This window comes from Varroa destructor, unplaced genomic scaffold, assembly GCF_002443255.2.
Source record: "Varroa destructor unplaced genomic scaffold, Vdes_3.0 BEIS01000004.1, whole genome shotgun sequence".
NCBI classification, from domain to species: domain Eukaryota; kingdom Metazoa; phylum Arthropoda; class Arachnida; order Mesostigmata; family Varroidae; genus Varroa; species Varroa destructor.
The window spans coordinates 4,220,449-4,243,093 of NW_019211457.1; the positions used below are offsets into that span (position 1 = coordinate 4,220,449).

General features: G+C 42.4%; 1 protein-coding gene across 6 annotated transcripts in view; it reads left to right on the forward strand.

Annotated features, from left to right (window-relative positions):
• ex (FERM domain containing expanded) overlaps positions 1-21,134 on the forward strand; it is a 78,086-nt gene extending 56,952 nt beyond the window's left edge. For all 6 annotated transcript variants that reach the window (XM_086988840.1, XM_022802701.2, XM_022802702.2 and 3 more), the window contains 5 exons: positions 15,383-15,504; positions 15,910-17,527; positions 17,868-18,145; positions 18,369-18,604; positions 18,891-21,134. In XM_086988840.1, the coding sequence (XP_086844966.1) occupies positions 15,391-15,504; positions 15,910-17,527; positions 17,868-18,145; positions 18,369-18,604; positions 18,891-19,116 (2,472 nt within the window). In that variant the 5' untranslated portion in view covers positions 15,383-15,390 and the 3' untranslated portion in view covers positions 19,117-21,134. The remainder of the gene's footprint in view (positions 1-15,382; positions 15,505-15,909; positions 17,528-17,867; positions 18,146-18,368; positions 18,605-18,890) is intronic.
• Positions 21,135-22,645: the final 1,511 nt, after the last annotated feature.

Consider the following 22,645-nt stretch of genomic DNA (forward strand, 5'->3'; position numbering starts at 1 on the left):
AGCGAAAGCATACTTGCACAAATAGGCTGAAAGCCCAGCACGGACACCAGTATACCTTGTATGTCATAGGCACAGGCAGATGCGTCATTGCGATAACAACGAGGTTGATGCTGGTGCGACAAAAAAAGTCTAGAGACGTAAAGGGAAGATGATCAAAGGGTCAAGTGACTTTTTTTTCGAACTGTTCGAACATTTTTAGTCTACTCTGTATAAAGGGCGTGTGGCCATTGCGATCTAAGCATGCGTCCAGAAGATTTAGCAGCACCGAAGCCTCTCAGGCCAAGATTGAGGCGATCGATATACATTATGTAGTGTACGCTTCAATGTAATCTATTCAAGCTTGTAATCGTATGCTTGTGACGAAAGCCGGTCATCGAGATACCGAAGCAAAAGAATTGCGATGATCCTCACCGCTAGGACGCGTTGCGACTTCGAGAGAGCGACAATAAAAAAATTATATTATTATTGTTGTTGTTTTACGTTTGCCGAGTGAGGTTCAGCCTTTTCCGATTACCGTAAAACACCGTTACAACTTTCGGAGTTGTTAATACACCGCTGTTAGTATGAATGATGTACTCATGGTATTTTTCTTGTACAAAGAGTACTTTTATTGTTGCTCAGACGTGATCCTGATGAAATATCTGGCAGTCTGATTTATGTGTTTTTCGTTCTTCATTAGATTTCAAGGCAAAATTCATGGCAACGCTGGTCGTTCCTTGTAAATATAGTGTCAAAGTACTTCAGGGTATACATAAAAAGTTTAACTGAAGTCAACGGGGCAATGCGAGCTACGTTATGCGGCGCTGAGTATCATAGAGACTCTAAATAGGCGACCATGCGAATAAAGGGCCGATAAAGAGAAAAGGTAAATGACCAGATTTTGAGGGTATTGTCTGGAAAAATTAAAACAACGTATTTGTTTGCCCGCCGAACACACGTCTGCAAGTGCCAGTATTCATTCTGTTAGAAAAAAGAAAGAAAGACATTACAAACAAATGTAAATCTCTGACCAAAATGATATGGCTCAGTGATCCAGCTTAGGGGCAATCTCTGATCAGTTTCGTATATTGGAATAGTAGTCTATTTTTCAGCTCAGAGTCTGGTCACTTACCCCATTCGATTTGATTTCTGTTATTTTCGTTCGTATCTGTCTAGCGGTACTATGCGTCACTTTCTATCTACAAACAGGACTGAGCAATTAGTCCACGAGCTCGTCGTTCTACTTGTAGTGGCCACACCAACAAGGCAGAAAAGGAACAATCTGAAGCGATGCTGCCTTCCTTCGAACAATGCTAATAACGTCAAAATACAGCATTTTGTTGTCCGGCTCATCTGCAAATTCCTCGCAGGGCAGTCTCCGTAAACGCTTTTCCCATTCTACTACACGAATATCGATATTATCAAATACATAGCGAAAAATTGCTGTTGGAAGGCCGACGATAGCTTGATTCATTCATCACCACGGCGTCTTGCTCAACGTCGAAGAACACGGGCAAACGTACTTCTACAATATGTTAAATGATACGAGTATTGCAGACATTCGAGGAGGAAGGCTCGCTACAATATTGTTGTAACCCGCTATGGATGTACAATTCAGTTAGCGAATATACGTCCCCGTCGTGATTAACCTGCTTTGTCTTGCTTGACAGACTCGCTCAAAACTTCGTCATAGGGCTTCTCTACTCGTCGTAAAGAGAGGTCGTCTGCCGGAACCTTGTCTTATTGCAGAAGCAGCGCTGCCTACTTGGTTAGTTCGCCGTCTGAGAAAGTTTCGGGCTTTATCCGCGTGTATGCTCGCGTGTTTTTCTATCTATTCATTTATTTATCTATCTATGTCCGACTTCGTATCGAAACTCCAGCCTGCGGCAGTGTTGTACGACTCGTAACGTTCACTCAGTCCTGATGCCGGCCGTACCAGCGACTGTAGTGGCGATCGTGGCTAAACGTTCATCGGAGTATTCGTCTTTTTCGTGGGCTGGCAGATTTCTGACTGAAATGCTATACTGCGACCTGCCCAAGAAGGCCCTCGCACAGCTTCAAATTGCGCGCGAACCGTGCGTGATCACGAGTTTCGGAGGAAAAGTGGCAGGGAGTGTCCTCGGCGAATTGAGATGAATATCTGCTCCATTATCCAACGCAGTCTCATCCCGTACCCATTATCTTGTCGGATACCGATCTCTTTTCTGAGTGGTCCGACCGCCTCTTTTAACTAACAGTCGCCGGTGAGCATTTCTCTCTCTCTCTTTCTTTTTTTTTTTTTTTCTATTTTCGCAGCTCAAATCGCCAGGTATCTCTGGGCTGAAGCTATGTCCTGACTGACTTTTCTCGGCGTTAAGTCCTGGCCTAATCTTCGGCTCTTCTTTGATTCCCTCTTTCTCCGCTCGGTTTGTCTCGACGCGCACCTCTGCAATACGATGCGGCAGGCAGAAAGTGTCTTTTGTTCACGCCTTCAGAGAAGGATCGCCGTCGGCAAGGAAAAAATCTCTTGCCATAAGAGATTTCCGTGGATGACCTATACATGGATCATGGTTTCTGGCCTTAACCACCTCCAGTTGTTTCGATCCCCGCTGACTGCTACGACTGAGAGTTATCACTCTCCGTTAGCTTTTCTCGCTAGATGAATACCTAGCTGGGAGTGGACTTTTAACAAATAGCGGTGCTCGGCTATTATTTCATTAAGGGAAGGAGATTCCGAGACGGATAATTAGGCCTATATAATCGTCTTGTCGTAGATGATTGTCTTATATTGTCAGATGATAACTGTTAATCAGTTACCTGCTGGTCAGTTAGTCAGTCTGAATAAAGCCAAAGTGAATCTATTGAATCCGATGCCCACCTAGCTACACTGCGTTCATCGTACTCGAAACAATATCGTGGCACCTAACGAAAACATAACGCTTTCAGTGGCTAAAACGGTTCATTGGCTCGTTCGTCCCTACTTCACCAATCGCCTTTTGTTTTACTGCCCATTTTTTCGTTTTTCCGTTCGACCCCATCAGCTAGAAGAGACTTTAGACGTGGAGCTTCGCGGTGCCAGTAGCGATCGATGTAGTGAAGGAAGACGCAGGCGACAACTAAATATTTCCGCAGCGTGTGCTGTTCTCCGGCGGCAAGGGACGCACACAGGTGGGAAGGGGGAATTAGCTGATCGCCAATACTGGTCTGAAACCTACTCCGACATGGATAATATATTCATGATTATGGTCGGCTTAAACTATCGTAAACGTAGATCGCTCTCGAATGAGTTGTGACTATCTCTCTGTTTTTTATATTTGAAACTAACATTACTAGCAGGTTTTTTAAAGACTAGTTACCCGTTAAATGTAAAAGGGTTCCGGGCTAAGGCGTTAGGTTTTTTTTTGAAGGGTGGGTAATCTGGGGGGTCTCAACTACTGGGTTTTGTCTCCCCTAAAAGAGCCACTGTTTACTTGAAGCTGACAAACATGATATGCTATTGTAGAGGATCCTTTCATTTTTTCGGAAAATGCAGCTATGCTGCAACAACGACAGCTGGATCACCGTTTCCATAGTAGTGGAAGATGGCTGAACCGAGTGAAGTTTAGTATCGACATTGCTCCATCTGAGTTCGATACAAAGCAGGATAACTTTGTATGCGTCCGGCTAATATGATTCAGGCTTGTACAGCATCGTCCAACAGTAAGGCGTTACACATGACGCACCTTCTCTTGAACATTAAGGTATCCGTAATATGTTTCAGTATGTATTAGATTATCTAGTCTCAAATAAATGATCTATCGTTGTATATTCTTACTACGATGTCGTAGTCCCAAACATAACTCAACATCCAAACACCGCCCTCGAATATCGACGGAGCATTAATTCTTACCTAGTTCTCTCTTTCTCTTTTGACTGGGTCTACAATACGCGCGTATGAACACTATCCAGCGGCGATCGGGAAAAAATCAGCTTAAAACCAACATGCTCTTGAATTCCTTGTTACTTTGTACTCTGTCTATACAGTACTACATACATGTGTCATCGTCCCATGAATTACCCCGAAGAATTATGGAATGCGAAAAATAGAACCCCAAGTGACGGCAAATACACAGGTCACCGGCAACATCGAAACCCTTCGCTGCTACTGCGGCCGCTGTCGAGCAATACAAGCACGGGTATCGCGCTGATGCAGATCCCGATTTTTTCTTTCGAAGACCAAATACGGAGACCACGTTTGCCAACGAAGATGGTCGCTGATTGGCGTAATCAAAATGACGAGAAAAAGGCCCTTTAAGGGTGAGCCAGCCCATCGCAACACATGTTGCCGCGACTGCTCTGCTAATAGCCAACGCCAGTAGATAAATGCCAGTCGAGTCACCGGGTTCGGCTATATGGGCCGTTTTGAGGTGAACCGGCTATTGAATCAGGTCCTAATACATAAAGAGCGGCGTTCCCATAGAGACGAAATCGTGTTTGCGAGCGGATCTTCTTCTCTGATCGTTGTAATAGTTAATGCCTTGAACCGTACACCGACAACAAGTTCAGTTCCGTGGTTGCGTCCGTGGCCAGGTAGTAAGTACTCTTACGATTGTTGTTATCATTATTATTAGTAATAGCGATACTATATTTATCACTTGACAGTAGTAGAGCCCTTACTTATGGCCATAAAGCGCCACGCCTGGCGTTAAAATGTAACCCGGTATGTAACCTCGTTTACGTGCGTGTTATGAAAAAAACGATTTGGTATCTGATTATTGTTAGGTCGCTAGCTAACATCATAATTTACCACACCGGACACTGAAGTACCATCAATTAATCTTAACCGATTTGTAGTTTCCTACGGCGAAACGCATACAACACCTCTCATCCGCTTTTGTCTCTTTTTTTTTTTTTTTTCATAGACATCTCGCTTACTAATTTTCTCTAGTTTTATCACTAATTTTCTGTTAAAACGCATGTTGATTTAGTTGATTTTTCGGCTATGTGTTGCGGCCACATCTGAAAATAACGTATGGAAATGTGTTGTAGTAAGGCGCCCCCTTTCGAACATAGGGTAATTCCATCGGCGCCTGGATGGGGCTTCGCTTCGCCGATGAACATCTTCAGAGTACAACTGTTTGAATGCGCGCTAAGCGATTGTGCTATGTTGACACTCAAGGTAACATCTGGCCTAATGCATCGGCAGTTTTTGGGGGGGGGGGGGTTTACATATAGAACAATATGGTACAAAGCTACTCTGATTCGCGCATCGCATGTCGAGTAGAGTCGAACCGAATGATCGTCAATATACATGCTCTGATTGGAGCCATACATAGTGTGGATTTATGATCTGAGAATTGAACGTGGCTGTGGTCACCCGAATCATGGCCAAGTGACAACGAAGACCACGGATTATCCTCGAGGGCACTGACTTACAGCTATAGAAGAGTACTATGATATAATGACAACGCTCTGAAGTCTACTTAGGAAAATAGCCCTGTTCTCTACTATTACCTAAGATAGAGATTTACTATTGACGCGAAAAGGTGAATTATAGATGGTGACTGTAAATAACTTGGTTGAACGACGGTTCAAGGAACGAAGGAATCACTTATCGATCTTCATTGTCTGTTGTACGTTAATATCATTCAGGAATAATAATATCATCAGGAAAGTCATTATCATTTGTCTATGGAAATTGCTCGCTGCCGATACATCGTGTGTTAAATTGTGGAGGTAATGGGTAACATTCAAGTCTTTTTATGACTTGAGTGATATTTCCGATGCAGAAGAACAGAGGACAACATCTATCCATAGTCCGAGTATTGAAAACTATTATCATCAACGGGCTGTGCGAAAAATGCCCAAATAAAAATGTGTAAAAAACTGTAACAGTTGAAAAAATAATAAAGTCTGAGCACTGATCGCGTCGAAGTGACTGAAAGCATTTGGAAACAAGTATATGACGTGTAGAGAAAAATAACTGCTGGTGAACCTTCATCTTCTATCATACGCTAGAGCTTATGACCGAAACGTCCCAACTCCACAGCCTTATTCTCTGAAATACGTATTCGCTACTTTCAGTGGTTTCAAGCTTGAACGAGCTTTCCGTCAACTGGATAACCCCTGATCCGATATCCTGTTGGTCACAAGCGCCGGCAGCTACCTCAAACACGGGTACTCCATTTAGTTGATGGCGGCTATTTAGCAGCGCTAATAATGATCGCAGATCACTTTAACGTGCCTTGCGTTCTTTCACAGATTAGTCCAACTTTCATATGTCTGCATCTTCCTTCTGTTTTTTTATTTTTATTTGTTTTTTAAATTTTTTTTCCGATCCTCATGGAATAAATGTTCGCTGACGTTGCCTCACGTACGACAACATGGCAGAACAGCAACGGCGGCCATAGCTCAGCAGGTGCGAATATACCATATCCTTCATGGTTTCCTTGGTAATACTTCCATGGTGAATAAGTTTACCAAATGAACAGATGAATAGACAAACGGTCGGATGGGTGGTGGGACAAACTTGATCTGCTTGTTCGCGTTCAGCGTACGAAGCATCAGTCGAAATCGAAATCAGCAGCAACGTGGATATGATAATTAATTAAATCGCTAAAATCACGTTAATCCACCTACTATCGTTCATGTGGCAAGCCCAGTTGCCACACTGAACAAATGACACCGGGCAGATTTGGCTTTCGCCCGCGTACTTCCTTTTGGTCACTGTCGCGGTGTCGGAGTGATCAGCGCGTACCGGCTAGCGGCATTTTCCCTGATCGTGAACGAACAACGTACACCATGCCAGACCACTGTATTAAAATTCCAAAAACAGCAGCAGCAATAACAACAACAAACGGAATGACGACTGCATTAACTCCGTTGCCCGCGGCGGCGAAACGGGGCGGTGGATAGATATACCTGTTGCAATAGAAACTCGGCAGTGCTACACGTTATACAGACACAGATAGTGCAATGGCATAACGATTAGACAGGCAAATATCATAAAGTGTGGCTCTATCGTTTTCCCACCTAATTTCCACAGACCACATATTGGGAAGAGTACAGCTGTAGAGGGAGGGCAATCTTCGCTTTGCTTCGTTTGCGACGCACTAGAATCAGTGTTGCTTAGAGCCATTACATCGATGACTGACGAATTGACAGGATGTCGATGAGACGTCTGCACCAAGAAGATTGACGATGAGTCGTGGCGTGGTAAAGGACCTGGGTTACTGTATGCGTTATTGTTGGTAACTACCCGATGGTAAGCGGTTTATCGAAAATCAACTTGTTTTGTAGCTTAGAAACAATTAGGTTTACAAATGCGGCTACTGATGTTGTTCTGGTGATACCGGCAATACGCAGTTGATATCTGTCTTGACGCGTCAACCTTAGTATATTAATGGGTGAATGAGTTATTTGGTCAGGTATGGACGAGTAATTTCGGTCTACGGTACCGGGGGCTCTCTCGGGGGCTTAAAATACAATAGAAAATAGGAAATAACAGAACAATAATTGTCAGGAACTTGGCCATATGCCAGAGTTTCGTAAACGCAAGGGTCAAGCACTACCAGATTACAATTCGTAAATGGATTTAGACTCGTGACCGAAGTAGAACTGGAAGGGTTCTCAAGGTGAGCGTACTCGTATATCGTTCACAATATACATAGATTATAGTATGGTACATTCACTTTATATTTTATATCGACTTTTCTATTTATCGATTACTGTGCGCTTGGTAACAACTCAGTAGAGTAATCAATTCTGCACGTAAAACCTGTAGTCTTAGCTTCAGAAGATCATCATACGTTTTTTTTTCAACCGCCTGGAACCTGCTTATTAAGTTGTTATATTTTCGTTTCCTGTTTCTCAGTGCGGATGAACGTTTTATTCGAGGTAAAGTTTTTCTGCCTTTCAGGTCTCTGACAGCAATTGCTCTTATCTCATGACCTATGCAATACTAATAGAGAATCGTAATATTCTGTAGTATTTGACCTAAGTATATGATCACACTATGTTGTAGGGGCGACTGGTAGCACCACCCACGAAGAACGAGCCTTACCACTCTTCGCTGTTCCCAATTTCATTGTACGTTAACGAAAATTTCGTTCGTTTTGTCGTCTTCGGTGAAGGCGTTTAGCGTATTAAAGCGTTTCCCGTGTTCAGTACCGCCCTAGCGGGTAGGCGAACAGGGAATCATACTAATCAGAATGCTCATCATTATCAGCATAGCTCTATTCGTGGTCTTCTTCGTGACACGGTTGTATTCATATACAATCCGAGCGAAAATGTTCCGGACCGTATATCTGTTAACTGCTAGCTAGATAAGGGCATGGCGACTAGAAGTAATTGTTACTGCTGCATCATTTATGCTGTTCATGAGCTTTGCATTTGTTATTAGATCTTTTTACGGTATCTTGCCGTCGCCTGCTTACGTCAAACACAATATGTGCATGTTGCACGTACCGAAATGCAAAAATACGTTGAAAACTGAAAACATAGATAGAGGGAAAAAATAGATCGGTGAATGGAGTGATTGGATGATAAATTGATTCGATCGCCTGCGCGGGGGGGGGGCAGTAGTCGTTGTTTGTTCACGTTGGATACAGTTAGCTTTATCGGAACCCGTCATAAACAGGAACGTAGCTGCTGCTGGTCGAAGTTCATTTAGATTAACTTCTAGTAATGTGCCGATCGCGATAGTCATTTAAAAAAATGTCCACAAGAGACTTTATACTTATAGAGTCCGCACTGAGTTGTTTATGAAGAGATAGTCGTTTTTCTAAATCTTCAGAATATTAGATAGAGAAGATACTCTAGCTATCTATGTGTACTGAGCGTTGTTTTTGCTTGTCGATCGCGGACAATTGTATTGACGAATCGCCTCAGACATACGATAATAACAACTATAGGCAATACGTCGACTGTTCATCTATCCACTACGAGATCGATATTTAAAAATATCCTAAATTTACCATTGAGCTATGCAATTTCAAAACAGACACATACATACGCAAGGCACCATTAAATAAATGACACGGGTATGGCGACATCGTCGAATTCTGCCAGAATCATGATATCTTTTATGCCTCAACGACAACAATAATGGAAACAACCACCGCAATCCTCTCTGCCATCCATCCATCCGGAACAGCCGTCTATGGATTGGCGACAGCTGAAGATCGGAGTCAACACAATGAGTTTTGGCAATTACTGCCGGTTATTGGGGATGAAAATGAATAATTGACATCTGTAGACGACCATTTTCTGGTAGCGAACCACTAATACGTGGTCGAACGTAATGTTTACTGATGATACGTTTGTGTATGCTAATCGTATGTATTTAGACAGCTTAATAAACCTGTATCTTTAGACCCATTTTAGAATGTCATTTATCCGTCAATTGACTGTATGAACGCAGAAGGAGCGAGCTTGGTTCATTGAAAATTCTAATAGCTCGTCTGCGAAAAACCCGCGGGGTCATCTGGAAGGGAGCTTACGACATAACTGGGCCTAGTAGGCGGGGTGTCAGCGTCGATGTGAAGTATTATATGCGGCGTTTGCTCTATTTAAGGTTAGTTTTTTACCAACAGATTTCTGAAGTGTCATGGTACTAATATGCACTCCCGCGGTAAGCATCTGTGAATTACTGCTATAACTGCATATTTACGGTTGCCACGGTTACCACGTATTCAAGAAGATTTGCGTTAGCCGCGCAAGCTACACCGTTCCCTAAAATCGTCATATCACAGTCGAGCGCATAACGAAACTGGATCGCGTATCTGCTATTCTTAAGTACGCCATTAAACATGTTTGTCTTGCAGAAATTTCCACAGAAGAACCCTTTGAATCTATTACTGCCACTGTTGTAACCAAACCAAGAACGCTTTGACGTTTTTCACGTACACTGGCAACGACGTTGTGCGATCAGTCTGATCGATTCCTTGTGCGTATGTGTTAAGCCCGCCAAGTATTTCTTCACCCTGCGATTCGAACTAACCTCCAAACCTCTCTTTGGCTGTCTCGCTGATCTATGCAAAAATGAAACAGGAATCGAAAGGACGACGGGATACGTTGTTTCGCTGCATGGGTCCGACGTGCAATGATTGCCCTTGACGCTGTCACTGGCAGTAAAATATAGATGAGGGGATCCGTATAAAAGCTGATCAGGAAACAGATAAGATCTGACAGCGGCGAATAGCCAGCAACCATTGGTCTCTGAATCGAAAGTAAAATTCGCGGAATGTTCGGTCGGTCAGCGATCATCATCAAACTCTAATCAGTCGATGAATTCAGTTGGATCACTCCATGGAATCGAACGATCTGACGCTCGACATCATTTCTGTCGAGATTATTGCACACTGTAGCCCATTGATTTTCCATATACATGTATACGTATTGGACTCAAGGCTGAGTTGGCTATCGGCTGTTGGCCAAGAGCAGACGGCCGTATGACAGGAGGACGAAGGTGTCAGCTACCCTGTGCAATTGTCTCGCCGACAGAAGCGCAAGCCCTTCACCTTACGCTCTCTGGTCTTGTTAGTTCTGCAGAACCGTATGCGTGTACAACTGCGCAGAGAAAATGAGCTTGGATATGGTAAAATCGAATCGTTTTGCTTTCATATTCGTTAGTTTGTTGCTTCGGAGAATTAAACTAGCCCTAATTAGGATGGTCTCGGGATGATGAGCAAAAAAGCTAGGTATTCGACGTAATACTTAACGACTTAACTCCCGGACGTGAAAATCGAAACACTTGAAAAAAAAATGGCGTCCTACACGTCAGATTTTTATTAGAAAAGCAATAAAAATATCAAGGGTGAAATTAAACCTAATGACCGACCGATGCAAGCTGACGGCATCGATAACTTGACTATATAAAAACCAGCTCAACAACACCTAATGAATAAGTTTTTTTTTTTTTAATTTAACACCACGTTTCTGCGGCGCAAATCGAGACTGCTTAACTACGAACTCTAGCCGACTACATCCTTCGATTGATAATACAAACGTACGTGTGACAAATTTGTTATTGAGTGAAAATTTCTCAATTGTTACAGGTGGCAAGTTAAGAATTAACGCAGACACTGGTTAAATACCTGCCCTATCATGGTCAGATAGTCTTGAATGATAGACTTTCAACGATCATTTGCAGTGGGTAAGATTTCGTTGATAAACATTTCACTCATTTCATTACCAGTTATTATACACGCGCGTTTTCTAAGTAAACCTTACTGCGATGTCCGCATCATCAACTAACTCATTAAAATCGGCAGCGTTTTATTTAATTTGATTCCGCCTGGGTTTCGTCGCGCTGGCCCGTCAATTTGGTGTTCACACGAGCCAGGGACAAATAACAGTTAACACACACATGCGTACGACAAGGGGAAATAATGGTTGAAAGAATGACGAGACGTAAGGGCAAAAAATGGTAATCATCACTATTATTATTAATTGCTTAAATAAAAGTGCACATCGCTGCTAGCGCGTATGGGACGGCTGCAGGGACAGCTGTTGTTAAAATACGAATACACGAATATATTTACTACTGCCCTAAAGCAATAACATTTCATTCGTAGATCGAAGAGAGACGCGGCGGCCTAGACGTACCTCTAGCGACCATCGACTCCTCATCGATGCCAATGTTTTGGCGGCGCTCGCTTCCCTTCAGAAGCGACTTTCTGTTTGTCAGAAAAAAATTCGATCGACAAAAGGCGAAAGATGGAAGCGAAGCAGCTTAGAAGATTCCGCCCGCTGTCGCGCGCGTATATCGAAATCTATCGCCGCTGCGTTTCTATCTCCTGCCGCTCGAAGGCACCTTAGCCGTAGGTCCTGCCTCGATAGGACAGTTATGCTATGGTTAATGGCTAGATAGCAATGCGATCGAAAATAGTTACGGCGAGTGAATGGGATAAGAGGCCGTATGGCGGGCGACCGCTAGATGGCGGCGACTCTAGTAAGCAAATGTTCGACATAAAACAAGTCGACCAGTGTGTAGCCTTGAGACGATAACATAGGCGCAGAATCGATGAATTGAACATGAAATAATAACGGATACAAGCGTAAACAATCAAAACAAACAGCTATTATTAGTAGTGCGTGTAACGATAATAGTATATCGGTAAGCTTGTATCGATCGTAATGGCAAGCGATCGAATAGAAACGGTAGTAGCCGGCAGACCTACGATGATCGAGTTGTTCTGCGACGTTTCTGAAGAGCTGCTCTAAGTTGGGATGAATAATAATCAGTGAAAACACCCGAAGCTGGCGAAGACAAATAGCAGCTATCGGCAAACAAAGGTTGGGCTTTAAGTAGTTTAGGTCACATGATATTAATACCTACCAGTCGAAGCTGTGATAGGAAATCCAGCGGAATATATTTTCCAGACGACAACATGGAAGTGCAGCGTCCCATAGAAGATGGCTAGGTATGCTTCCTTTACGTCAAGATTATACTCTTTCAGAAAAAGGCACGCTCGCAAAATTCATTCTGATTTATGCGTATTTCAAAGGTAACTAGCCAAAATATGCGGGCAATAGTTAAAATATCTTATTTCTTCATTAATCCCTGATATAAAGCGAGAGATTCGCAGGATTAGAAGCAGATGCCGGTTCATTATTTTAGGATATATTCAAATGGTACAACTCATTCCTTCGTGTACGCAAGGCGAATGCGTCCATATTGCGGTATCATCGCACATTGTTACAATTTTACAATATTCTCAAGTTGCCTCTTCATTCGCGTATGTATCTTATCTATCTAATTCAATGTTATTTCAAAGTTGAGCACGTCCATCTGATCATGCATTTACGTGACGGATGTCGCATTGTATCGGCGACGGGCCTCCAAAGGCGTGTCTATTCTTTAGCTTTGAAATAAGTTAAAATTTCCTTGTCTCATAATGATTGTTCCGCTTATCTGTACATTTTGTCTACGTGAGGCCATCTCTGAGAATAACTCCTCCAGGAATTTGTATTAAATTCCAGCGGGAATCCTTCCATTGATGATATAGTTAGACAATTGATGACGAGATGCTGCTCGCTACCCTTTGTCGTCTTTTTATGTAGAGTCAGACTTTATCGTGCTAGCTAAACATCTTCTCTATAGAAGCCGCCGTACTTATCAGTGTGAAGGTGTCACCGTCATTTGAACACCACCGCTATCTCTGCATGGGAGACGCTGACAGTGTTAAACAAACACACAACTGACCTGAATCAATAAATTTGTCGGAACTCGGAACGAAAGTCACCAGCCCTGTTTGTATCCTGTAATTGAACAAATGAAGAAGACGTGTTACCGTGTAACGCCTCGACTCGACTTTATTCATATGCGGACATAGAAATACATTTACTTTTGAAAGAAAAACAAAATTGCTGTAACTAATTGGCGCCGTCGTTCATGGTTGGGAGAAACTGATCTCTGTATGTATGCCTATTGGTGAACAGTTATCTCACTTACACACACGCACCGATTTGTAGCACATCTAAGCGCTTTGCTCAAGGAATATCTTAAAACACCATTCATTGCCAAGCCAACTAACATTTGCCCTTATTCGCTACCATAATTCGTTCTAGTCGAACAAAACTTACGTTGAACCAGTGGCAAACGTCCGCTTGCCCAAGGGCAATTAACTATTTCGTAAGAGATCATGCGGAAATCGCTGGGCACGAGCTAGTTCTATGGCAGCCCTCTACCATTTCTCCAATAGAAAAAAAACAGACAGCTGTCAAAGTTGTGTTTAAGTGGCAACTTTCGTATCAGTTTAGTGTCTCATATAGTACCTGGGATGACCCTCTAAATATCGAGAAATCGATTATAAATAAGAAAATGAAATAATAAAAAAACGATTTCGTAACGGAAAAAAAATCAATACGTGGATAGATATATGCAGAATAGGGCAAAAGTTAGTTAACGGTCTTAACGAAACTTTTGACACTTACGATCATTACTTTACTTTTATTTTTACTACATTTCACTTTTCTGCTACTTGATAGATACTACTAAAGTGAAGACTCTTCGACCGCCAAATGAGTTCTGCCCCGCTATAATAACGTGTCTGCAAACTGACTTCCTGCTGCGCCCGTTCCTGTTGATCCTTCTTTTCCTAGATCCTAGCCAGTGGCACAACGGCAAATTGCAATTACAAGCTTTGATTACAGCGTCGTCCAAAATAGTTGTTCAGCTAAACTTAGGTCGTAAGCACAGCAGCAAAAGTTACATCCCTAGGGGCGAACTTGATTCGTATATCTATATCGTAGCTGGTAGACGATGTCGGTGGAAATTGGTGGGCGAGGCAGCTAAAATGATTTCTTCGCAACGCGATTATAGTATGCTACTACGGATGACTTGAGTCTATGAGAGCCTGTGATTTTGTACGCAGGCGCTCATATCTGAATAAAAGCCCCCTAGAGAACCACTGCTATTTTTATCTGTGTGGATCATCTGTACTAGACGATAGATCGCCACGCAGCTTGAGAATGGTGCTAGATATTTTTGCGTCGTGTTAGCTGCCACCTGCCGAAAAGGACCAAAAAAAAAATTCGATTATTTATCCCAGCGTCAGGCGGCATCAACATGTTGTCATGTATGCGGCAACGTTGCTGTGTGGGAAAACAATAGACTAAGAACAACACATGTATTTCTCCCATACCCTCTCGCAATTTGGCCCGGTCCTTTTTCTCATTTACTTTCGTTTGTTTAGCTTATGGAGGCTAAGGGGTGTGTGGCTACGGTGGAAGCAAGGATTTTCGATGTCTCACGGTTATAGACGAACCAGTGGTTGTTTTCGGAGCTGGACAGAATCGACGCCAACTAGGTGTTTCGTATATATATATATGTGCATATAGCGCTGAGCTGAACGATGACAAGCTGTAGGTAGAAGATGACGATATCGAATGCTACGACCAAATCTACGAAACCATATTGTTGTGTGAAAAGAAGATTCAAACAGTATAAATAATTTTATTTTGCATAAATCGACTGCATAAATAAAAGATCCAGCGACTACCGTGTAGCTCTTCGGAATGGATGCTTGGAGAACTTGTTGCGTATTAAATTGATGTTGAGAATTGAGGATTTACAATGAGTAATGGGCGAAGATATTTTTACCATTCATGTCAGTGACAAAAACAAAAATCAAATTTTCAGTTATTGACAGTCGATTTTTAAGTGGATGGACAAATTCATGTGTGAAAAAATGTAATAGCTGGGAAAGTATACTGTTACATTAACCCAGCTCTGAACGGTTTGAACAGGAGTGAATGTCCGGGTCGGCTGAAAAATACTGTGCTTGCACAGACACCAAAAAAAGGTTAATTAATTGCCCGCCACAGACGTATAATTACGCGTCACGACGACCAAATGTGCCACGAAAAATTCTAAAAGTCTGCAACATCCATGAAAAAACCGACTCTAATTGAAGTATTTCATTTTTTTCGAACCTTTCAGGCAGGAGGATGGGGCGAAACCTTCGATCAGTATTCACCCGTTGCGACGCACCGTTGCCCCTGGGACGTAAATATGTCGCCATCAAATTGCTCACCAATCAGACACTCTACTTCGCTGTTGAGGTTGGTATTTCTCTTCGTCCTATTCACATTCTCATCACCGATTGTAACTTATAAATAAAACCGATAAATTCTTCGGTAAATTATAATGATTACAGTGTAAAAAAAGCCTTTGTAAATAAACAGAACAATCGTCAACTGTCCGTTAGCCGATTTGCTTTCAATGTTACTATATGCTACAGGGGACTATCCAAATATCTAAAATCATTCGTTGGGCTGCCTGGAAGGACACATAACAGGACGCTTACGGTCAAAATAATATTACGATACCATTTTCCTACATGGCTAACCTATTGTTATTATTTAGTTATGCCAGTCACTCATTTCCCAATTCTTCTAGCTAGCATATGCCATTCTCAGGATCACGTATGACATACATTCGTATCTATTTCCATATTGGCATTGCAGTTGAAATGCACAGTGCAGGACATCTTCGATCAGCTGTGCTGTTACCTGGGCATTGTTGACTCGCAACTGTTTGGCCTGGCCAAGCAGGTGCAATCAGGAGCCGTAACTGGCGAGTCACCGGAGTTCTGTTTCGTCGAACAGGGGGCGCGACTGGCGAAGCTTGCGCCTAAAGGATGGAAGGGACCGACCTCAGCTGGGCTGGATGGTCACGGTCGACCGTTGATCACGTTACACTTGCGGGTCCAGTATTTTGTAGACTGTATGATGTTCGTCCAGCAAGATCGGGTAGCGTGTCAGCATTATTATCAACATGTCCGTGCGAATCTGCTGGCTCATGACTGGGCTATGAGTCAGGAGAAAGCATTTATTCTGGCATCATTAGCTCTCCAGGCCGACCTCGGGAACTACGATCCGGCGAGGCATCGAGGTCGATATTTTCAACCTAACCAGTATTTTCCCTGGAACATTGTCCAGACCGTTGGCGAGTCATTTATTGTTGCTAATTTGCCACTCATGCATCGGGATCACCGCAACCTCAATCGAGGGTCGGCACAACTGGCGTTCATCAAGGAGTCACAAGAGTTCGCAATGCATGTTTATCGGGTACAACAGAAGAAGTCCAACTTTGACTTCACTTTACTAGGCGTGTCAGCACAGGGAATTCAGGTATATCAGCCGATTACAACACCGGTTCTAGCTTGTCAAAGCTGTAACGTTGTCATCACAAGGGAGACGGTATTTCCCTGGTCGGACATTTCGAAGTTGACATTTGACCGGCGGCGATTCGAGGTTCGCCTGGAGGGACGGTGTCGCCAGTTGCTCAAGTTCGTCTATAACTGCCCCTCTGAGGCGGTCGCCGGCTCTATTCTTGAACTGTGTAAACGTACTCACCAGTTCAATATGGTGATGCAGCCGCGTCTAGCGGAGCTCCGGAATGTCGAACGTCGCAACCGAGTGACCAAGTATCGTGAGTCGTACATTTGCGAGCCGGACGAAACAGTCCGTCCATGCGTCCACCATGGTGGGACACAAACTTCAGTTAAAAGCGCGCTTCTCGGTACTAACGCATTAAATAGCGCATTGAGTCGGCATGGCTCGCCAGCGTTGAGCGGTAGCGACCCACGGATATCAGTAATAAGCAGCAGCTCATCAAATACGACATCGGGCGTGATGTCCGATAAACCACAGTCGCCAGAAAGCGAAGAAGAGGACGACTCTCCCGCTCCAGCCGCTGTGTCCCTCGAATCATTACCATCATCACACTTGAACAAAGACACGAGCGGCGGCTACTCTGATTACGGCACCCTGGAGAACCTTAACAAAAAGGCGCTATCTGAGCACAATCTCAGCTATCATAATAAGCTGCTTTCAGCAAAAAATGTCGTGGCCGCTACTGGGGGCCATCGTGGAACGAACACGCCCGACGCGATGCAGTCGTACGTGATCACTAATAGGGGTAGCGGTTACTCCTCGAGGTGTCTCGCATCAACTGATGAAATTAATTTCTCAACGTCGTTGCTAAAGTCCGTGCCGGAAACATCTACGTTGGATAAAGCGATCAGCCTTGATAACATTGCCTTAGCCAATGCTTCCTTTTATCATCATCATAAACCACAAAGTAAGTTTCTTTGTAGCTAATGCAAGATAATGATCAAATTCAAGGTATAAAGTCGTGTTTTAGGAATAATATCATGGCGCTATTAGTGTAAACATTGAACCGTAAAATTCCAGGAAGTGGAAAAAGTGTTTCTTGAGCTTGTCAGACGGGGGTAGAAGCGAAAATAACGCTAATAGGATCGTAAATATATAGCGGATCTTGGTTAGGATTAAAATTTGCATAAACTGAGGTGGCTTACATACGAACCAATGCGGTAATTGGAGAATATTCAGCTCACAGTTTGTGTTCGAAATGATACAAACGCTTCATGTTCATGACCTTGATCTGATGGATCTTTTAGCTGATTTGCGGATAGCTGTTTCATACGTGGATGCTATGAAGGCCAATTCCGAGGAGTATCTGTCGGACAGTTGCACGCCTCAGAAGGCCACCCCTCTGTACCTGAAGAATCCGCACGCGCAACTTCGTGGCGCTCCACAACCTGCTACTCGGAGCACGTCGTTTGCGGGCCACCAAAAACCGCGACCTCCGCCGGTAAAGCCGCGCACCAAAATAGGCATTTCATCACTTTCGCGTAATCCGAACAACAAAGTGTGCTCTGAGCCGGAACTATTACACGTTAGTAATTGCACAGCTTTTGTTAATATTTTTCGTGTTGTATTAAACAGAAATCTATTCATTTCGGATATGATACATTTGAATCTTAATAGGATGGCTGAAGGCAACGAATTGGTCTTCACATCTGTTCAGATGATGCTTCGGTATGATTCGTTGCCAGAAGTCTCACGATTAAGTGTTTTAGATTGCCCATATAAACGAAATTGTCCACTTCTTACTTCAGTTGGCAAAGTCGCAATGCGATCTAACGTCGTACAGCTCCATCGCAGCACCAGCGGCAAGCGTAAACGTCAGTTCGGACTCGTTGGACTCCGCAGATGTTCTAGATGAGGTGCGGCTCAAATCCTCACAGCATAACTTGCCTTTCATGAGCGCGCTGTGTCAGGATCGGTCCCTGATACCGAAAACGGTACCAAACCTGCGCCAGAATCCCACAGCAGGCATTAATGATAGCCGAAGGTTAGTAAATAAACAAATGTATGGATTTTCGATATGTATGGATTTTCGATTCACCCTTTTTAAACCGAACCCGTGCAGATGCTAATTGTTATATTTATTTTTTTTGGGAACATACGTTCTGTTTGTTGAAAAGCACAGACATAGACAAAGGACACCTTCGCAGTTTTTCTACCTGGATTTACGCGTTGCAACATACACCGCTTTGTCGCGGTACCCTTCTCAGATCTAAGCAACCCGTTCTTTAGGTTCTATCTCTCACTGTTGACTTGCATTATGATTCCTACAGGTTCAGTTACTGTTCGTATCTGCTCGCCGATTCGCCGCGTTCCCTTCCCGCAATATCCGGTGGTCTTTTCAAGTTTACGTCCCTGGGCAATATGGCCTTGACGACCCAGCTATCGGCCATCCCACATCCACCGGCACCGCTTCGTCAAATGATCCCTCATAAGCTCTCGCAAGAAAACAACAACCCCAACATGCAGCTCTCACATCGCAAAGCGGTTGTTTTCTGAATTGTCGACCCAGGGTTTTCAGCTGGACTGTCTGTGCGCATCAACGGCATAGTTATTATTCGACGTTGCTGCCGCTATGCGCTTACGTACTCCGCTGTGTTTGTGATCAAATGGTTGCCGAAGTTAACTGGAAAGGCTGCCATGATGTAAGAGCCAGTATCGTGAACTTTGATGTGTATCGGAATAGCATAATTTCGTCACAATAGATTCATTATTGTTCACGCATAGCTCAGGCTTATTATCATGGATCTGTCATTTCTGGACCCCTAGCTCGAGTTCACGGACAACTGTTATAGCATGGCGTATGGATAGATACTTAAGGTAATATAGACTGGTAAATCCGTAATCAATATTCAGAGTACAAGTTGGATACAAGAAAAGAGAAATGGTTTATGTACACACACAAAAACACACCCACACACACACACAAACACACACATACATCTATGTCAAAAAATGGTAACCAAAACAGAGGCCAGAATTTAATATGAATATGTAAAAGACTGACTTTATCATCATTCGGCCACTCTCTATTGAGCTGCTATTGTTAAAAGTCTAGTTATTTCTAAGAACCCATTAAAAGTGCTCTTCCTGCTCAGGTAAGCCTTTGAAGCGAGCACAACTAGTTAATTAGCATCCAAGAAGGTTAACAATTAAGTCCGCGCCAGTAGCGTAGGTTTCGAAATTTTACCCTCTTTTCTATTATTTTTTGGCATTCTTTGGAAAAAACGGCACCTATAGACGCAACAGTGTCATAAGAGGTTTTCCTCCGTAGTCGAGAGGCTTTCCATTTTAATAGATCTGGCAAAACAAGCTTCTCTTTCCCAAGTAGCTAATGACACCTTGCCAGAAGCATTACACAGGCTTAAAAAGGTTTCACAATGACATCGAAATCTAGGATACTGCAGGAAATTTTAAGCCTGTCGTTATCTGAGTATCCCTTAACCCGCGGTCGCTGAAGGCTCGACTTGCCGCTATGCCTTTGATGCACAGCGTGATCAAGTCCAATAGCCCTTCAGATACAATATAGTTAGTATTGACCGTAATTCCAGTTGATTTTATAATTTGTATGAGGAACGTAAGATTTCCATAAAGGTTGTACGTATTTGACACGAAGTACTAAGCACATTCATGGGCAATACTGTAACTGTAGAAGCAACATTTTCATGTGGCATCAAAGCAATACATCGAAGATACTGTTTACCGCCGAATTACATTGTACAATATATATATATATATATATATATAAAGAGCGTTGATGAGGTTTGCGACTACAGGGCGGATAGAAAAACGCTTGTTTTTCACACAGTAGTAATAATCAACCATTGGGCATTGATTCTGTCAAGTTCGACGTCCCCGTAAATCACCCGTTTTGCTGGCGTCGTCGTATCGCCAATCGCCGGCCCGGCTTTCACACAATAGTATTGATATGAGAAATCTTGAATTCTAGTCGTACTTGACGCAAAGATATAAATATATCAGTACGTATCGATCGTATGTTTGGAAAGAAAATGCATAGAATACACCTACGAAGGATTTTCATTGTTTATGACTGTACTAGCGGTGTTTTCCTGATTGAGGACTATTTTCGAAACAACTTAAACTAAAGAGGAAACGAGTTTGTTGATTCTACATATGAGGGCGTCGTCATTTTGATATGCAGCGCTACTTATTAAGCTGTACACATTGTATAGAAGGCGACCCGAATATAGGCTTGATAAAACTTGATAAATGCAGGGTGGTGACGGGTCAGGTTACCGGTTTAGCAATAAAATAGATTGGCCAGCGCACATACTTAGAACAAAACGTATACGAATTTCCTTTAGGAAAAACGTAAATGGCAGATTATTCAGCTTATTTCGTTCCTCGGGTCTTTCGGCAAAGTTGTCAAGATTATCTAGACTTTTTAAGTTGCCCATCATCGTTACGAATGACAATAAGAATGTATTGTATATATGAGTGCCAAATAAACGCAAAGCTGACAAAGTATTTAACGAACGACAGAAACAAGGAGTCAACAGGGTGTTTTTTGTTTCAGTCCGTAGCAGATACATATATATATATAAGTAATCCATTTGTAATGTATCAATTTTGGACTAAAGAACACAAGTTTCACAAATAGATACAGTATGAAAATCGTATTAAAATATTGAAAACGTTAACATATAAATCACACGTAGTTTTCAAACTTCTATGTAAAAAAAAATTCTTCTAGCTTCTGAATTGTACAAGTGCTCTAAATTTTGGTTTACAAAAAACTTCAGCAACGATAGGTCTCATAAGAAGGGCGGCTTTTATGTGAACTCTCAGTGGGAAGCTGCGCGTCCATCAAACTTCCTCTTCCATAATTTCATCCCTTTGAATGCCTATTGCCACATAGAATCGTCTTGTTAAAGCTAGATATTCTCAAAGTAAAATTTATTCAGTTTCGGCTATGAAAAACTTTCGAACTTGTCTTCGTGGTAAGATATGCCATAAGAATACCTTGCTTTTACGTTCTACTCACCTCTTAATTAGCCGTTAATTATCTATAGTGCTTGTATCATTTTGCGAAATACAGCAAATTTAGGTGTTTAGTTTTCTTGTAACTTATTCCGAATGAACTCACGTAAGTGGCGTAAGACATTAACAAACAGGTAGAACCTTAATCGTTCTAAACTATTGCAGTAGATGAGGCAAAAAGGACCTTGAAAGGTGCACAGTGCTTACTATGCAAAGAACGATACCCTCGCAAAATTATGTTTTTCGACCTAAGCTCGATTTTTCGTCTCCAAAATCGATCACAAAAACAGCATCCTATGTTGGTTCGTATTATAAGCGAAATTGTTCACTGCTCTTACCACTTAATTGTAGCACAAACATTTGAATAAAGTCAATGCATCAAATACAGATGACCCTAATACTTGTTGGTTGTTGAAAACATATTAAGCGTTTTTCTAGCTGAATGGTCTAGAGTTATAATTCTCCAAAAAAGTTCGACATTTGGGTTCCGTATGAACTGACGCACAAGCATTCACTCGATCGTATTTTCATCTGCCAAACTTTATAGAAATGAAATGAAGTTGACACATTTTTAAAACGATTGATCACGGATGACAAAAAATTGTAGTCATGCGGATCATGGACTATACACATTTCTTTTCATAGACCTAAACAGCATTGGTGCCATTATCATAATTAACACGAAAAATATAGTGAGTTTTTGCCGATATTTTTCTCTATTTCAAGAAACTCTGTCTTAAGTCTGAATCTAAGCATTTCAATAGTTCTAGCACATCCACTACTGTTAAATTTTAGCTTTCCACTAACATAAGCGCTGATCCGACACGACTTCCGATAGAAATTGAAGTATGTGATTTTAGAGCCATCTAGCTAGAAGAACGAGCGGTATCTTCTTGACGACTCCATATATATATATGTATGTGTTAATAAAAAAAAAAAAACGATAGATGTGAAATGCCACTTCAAAGAAACTATATCTAGGCATTTGCTGAAGTCTTTGGTTATGAATGAAGTCATTTTAACCGTA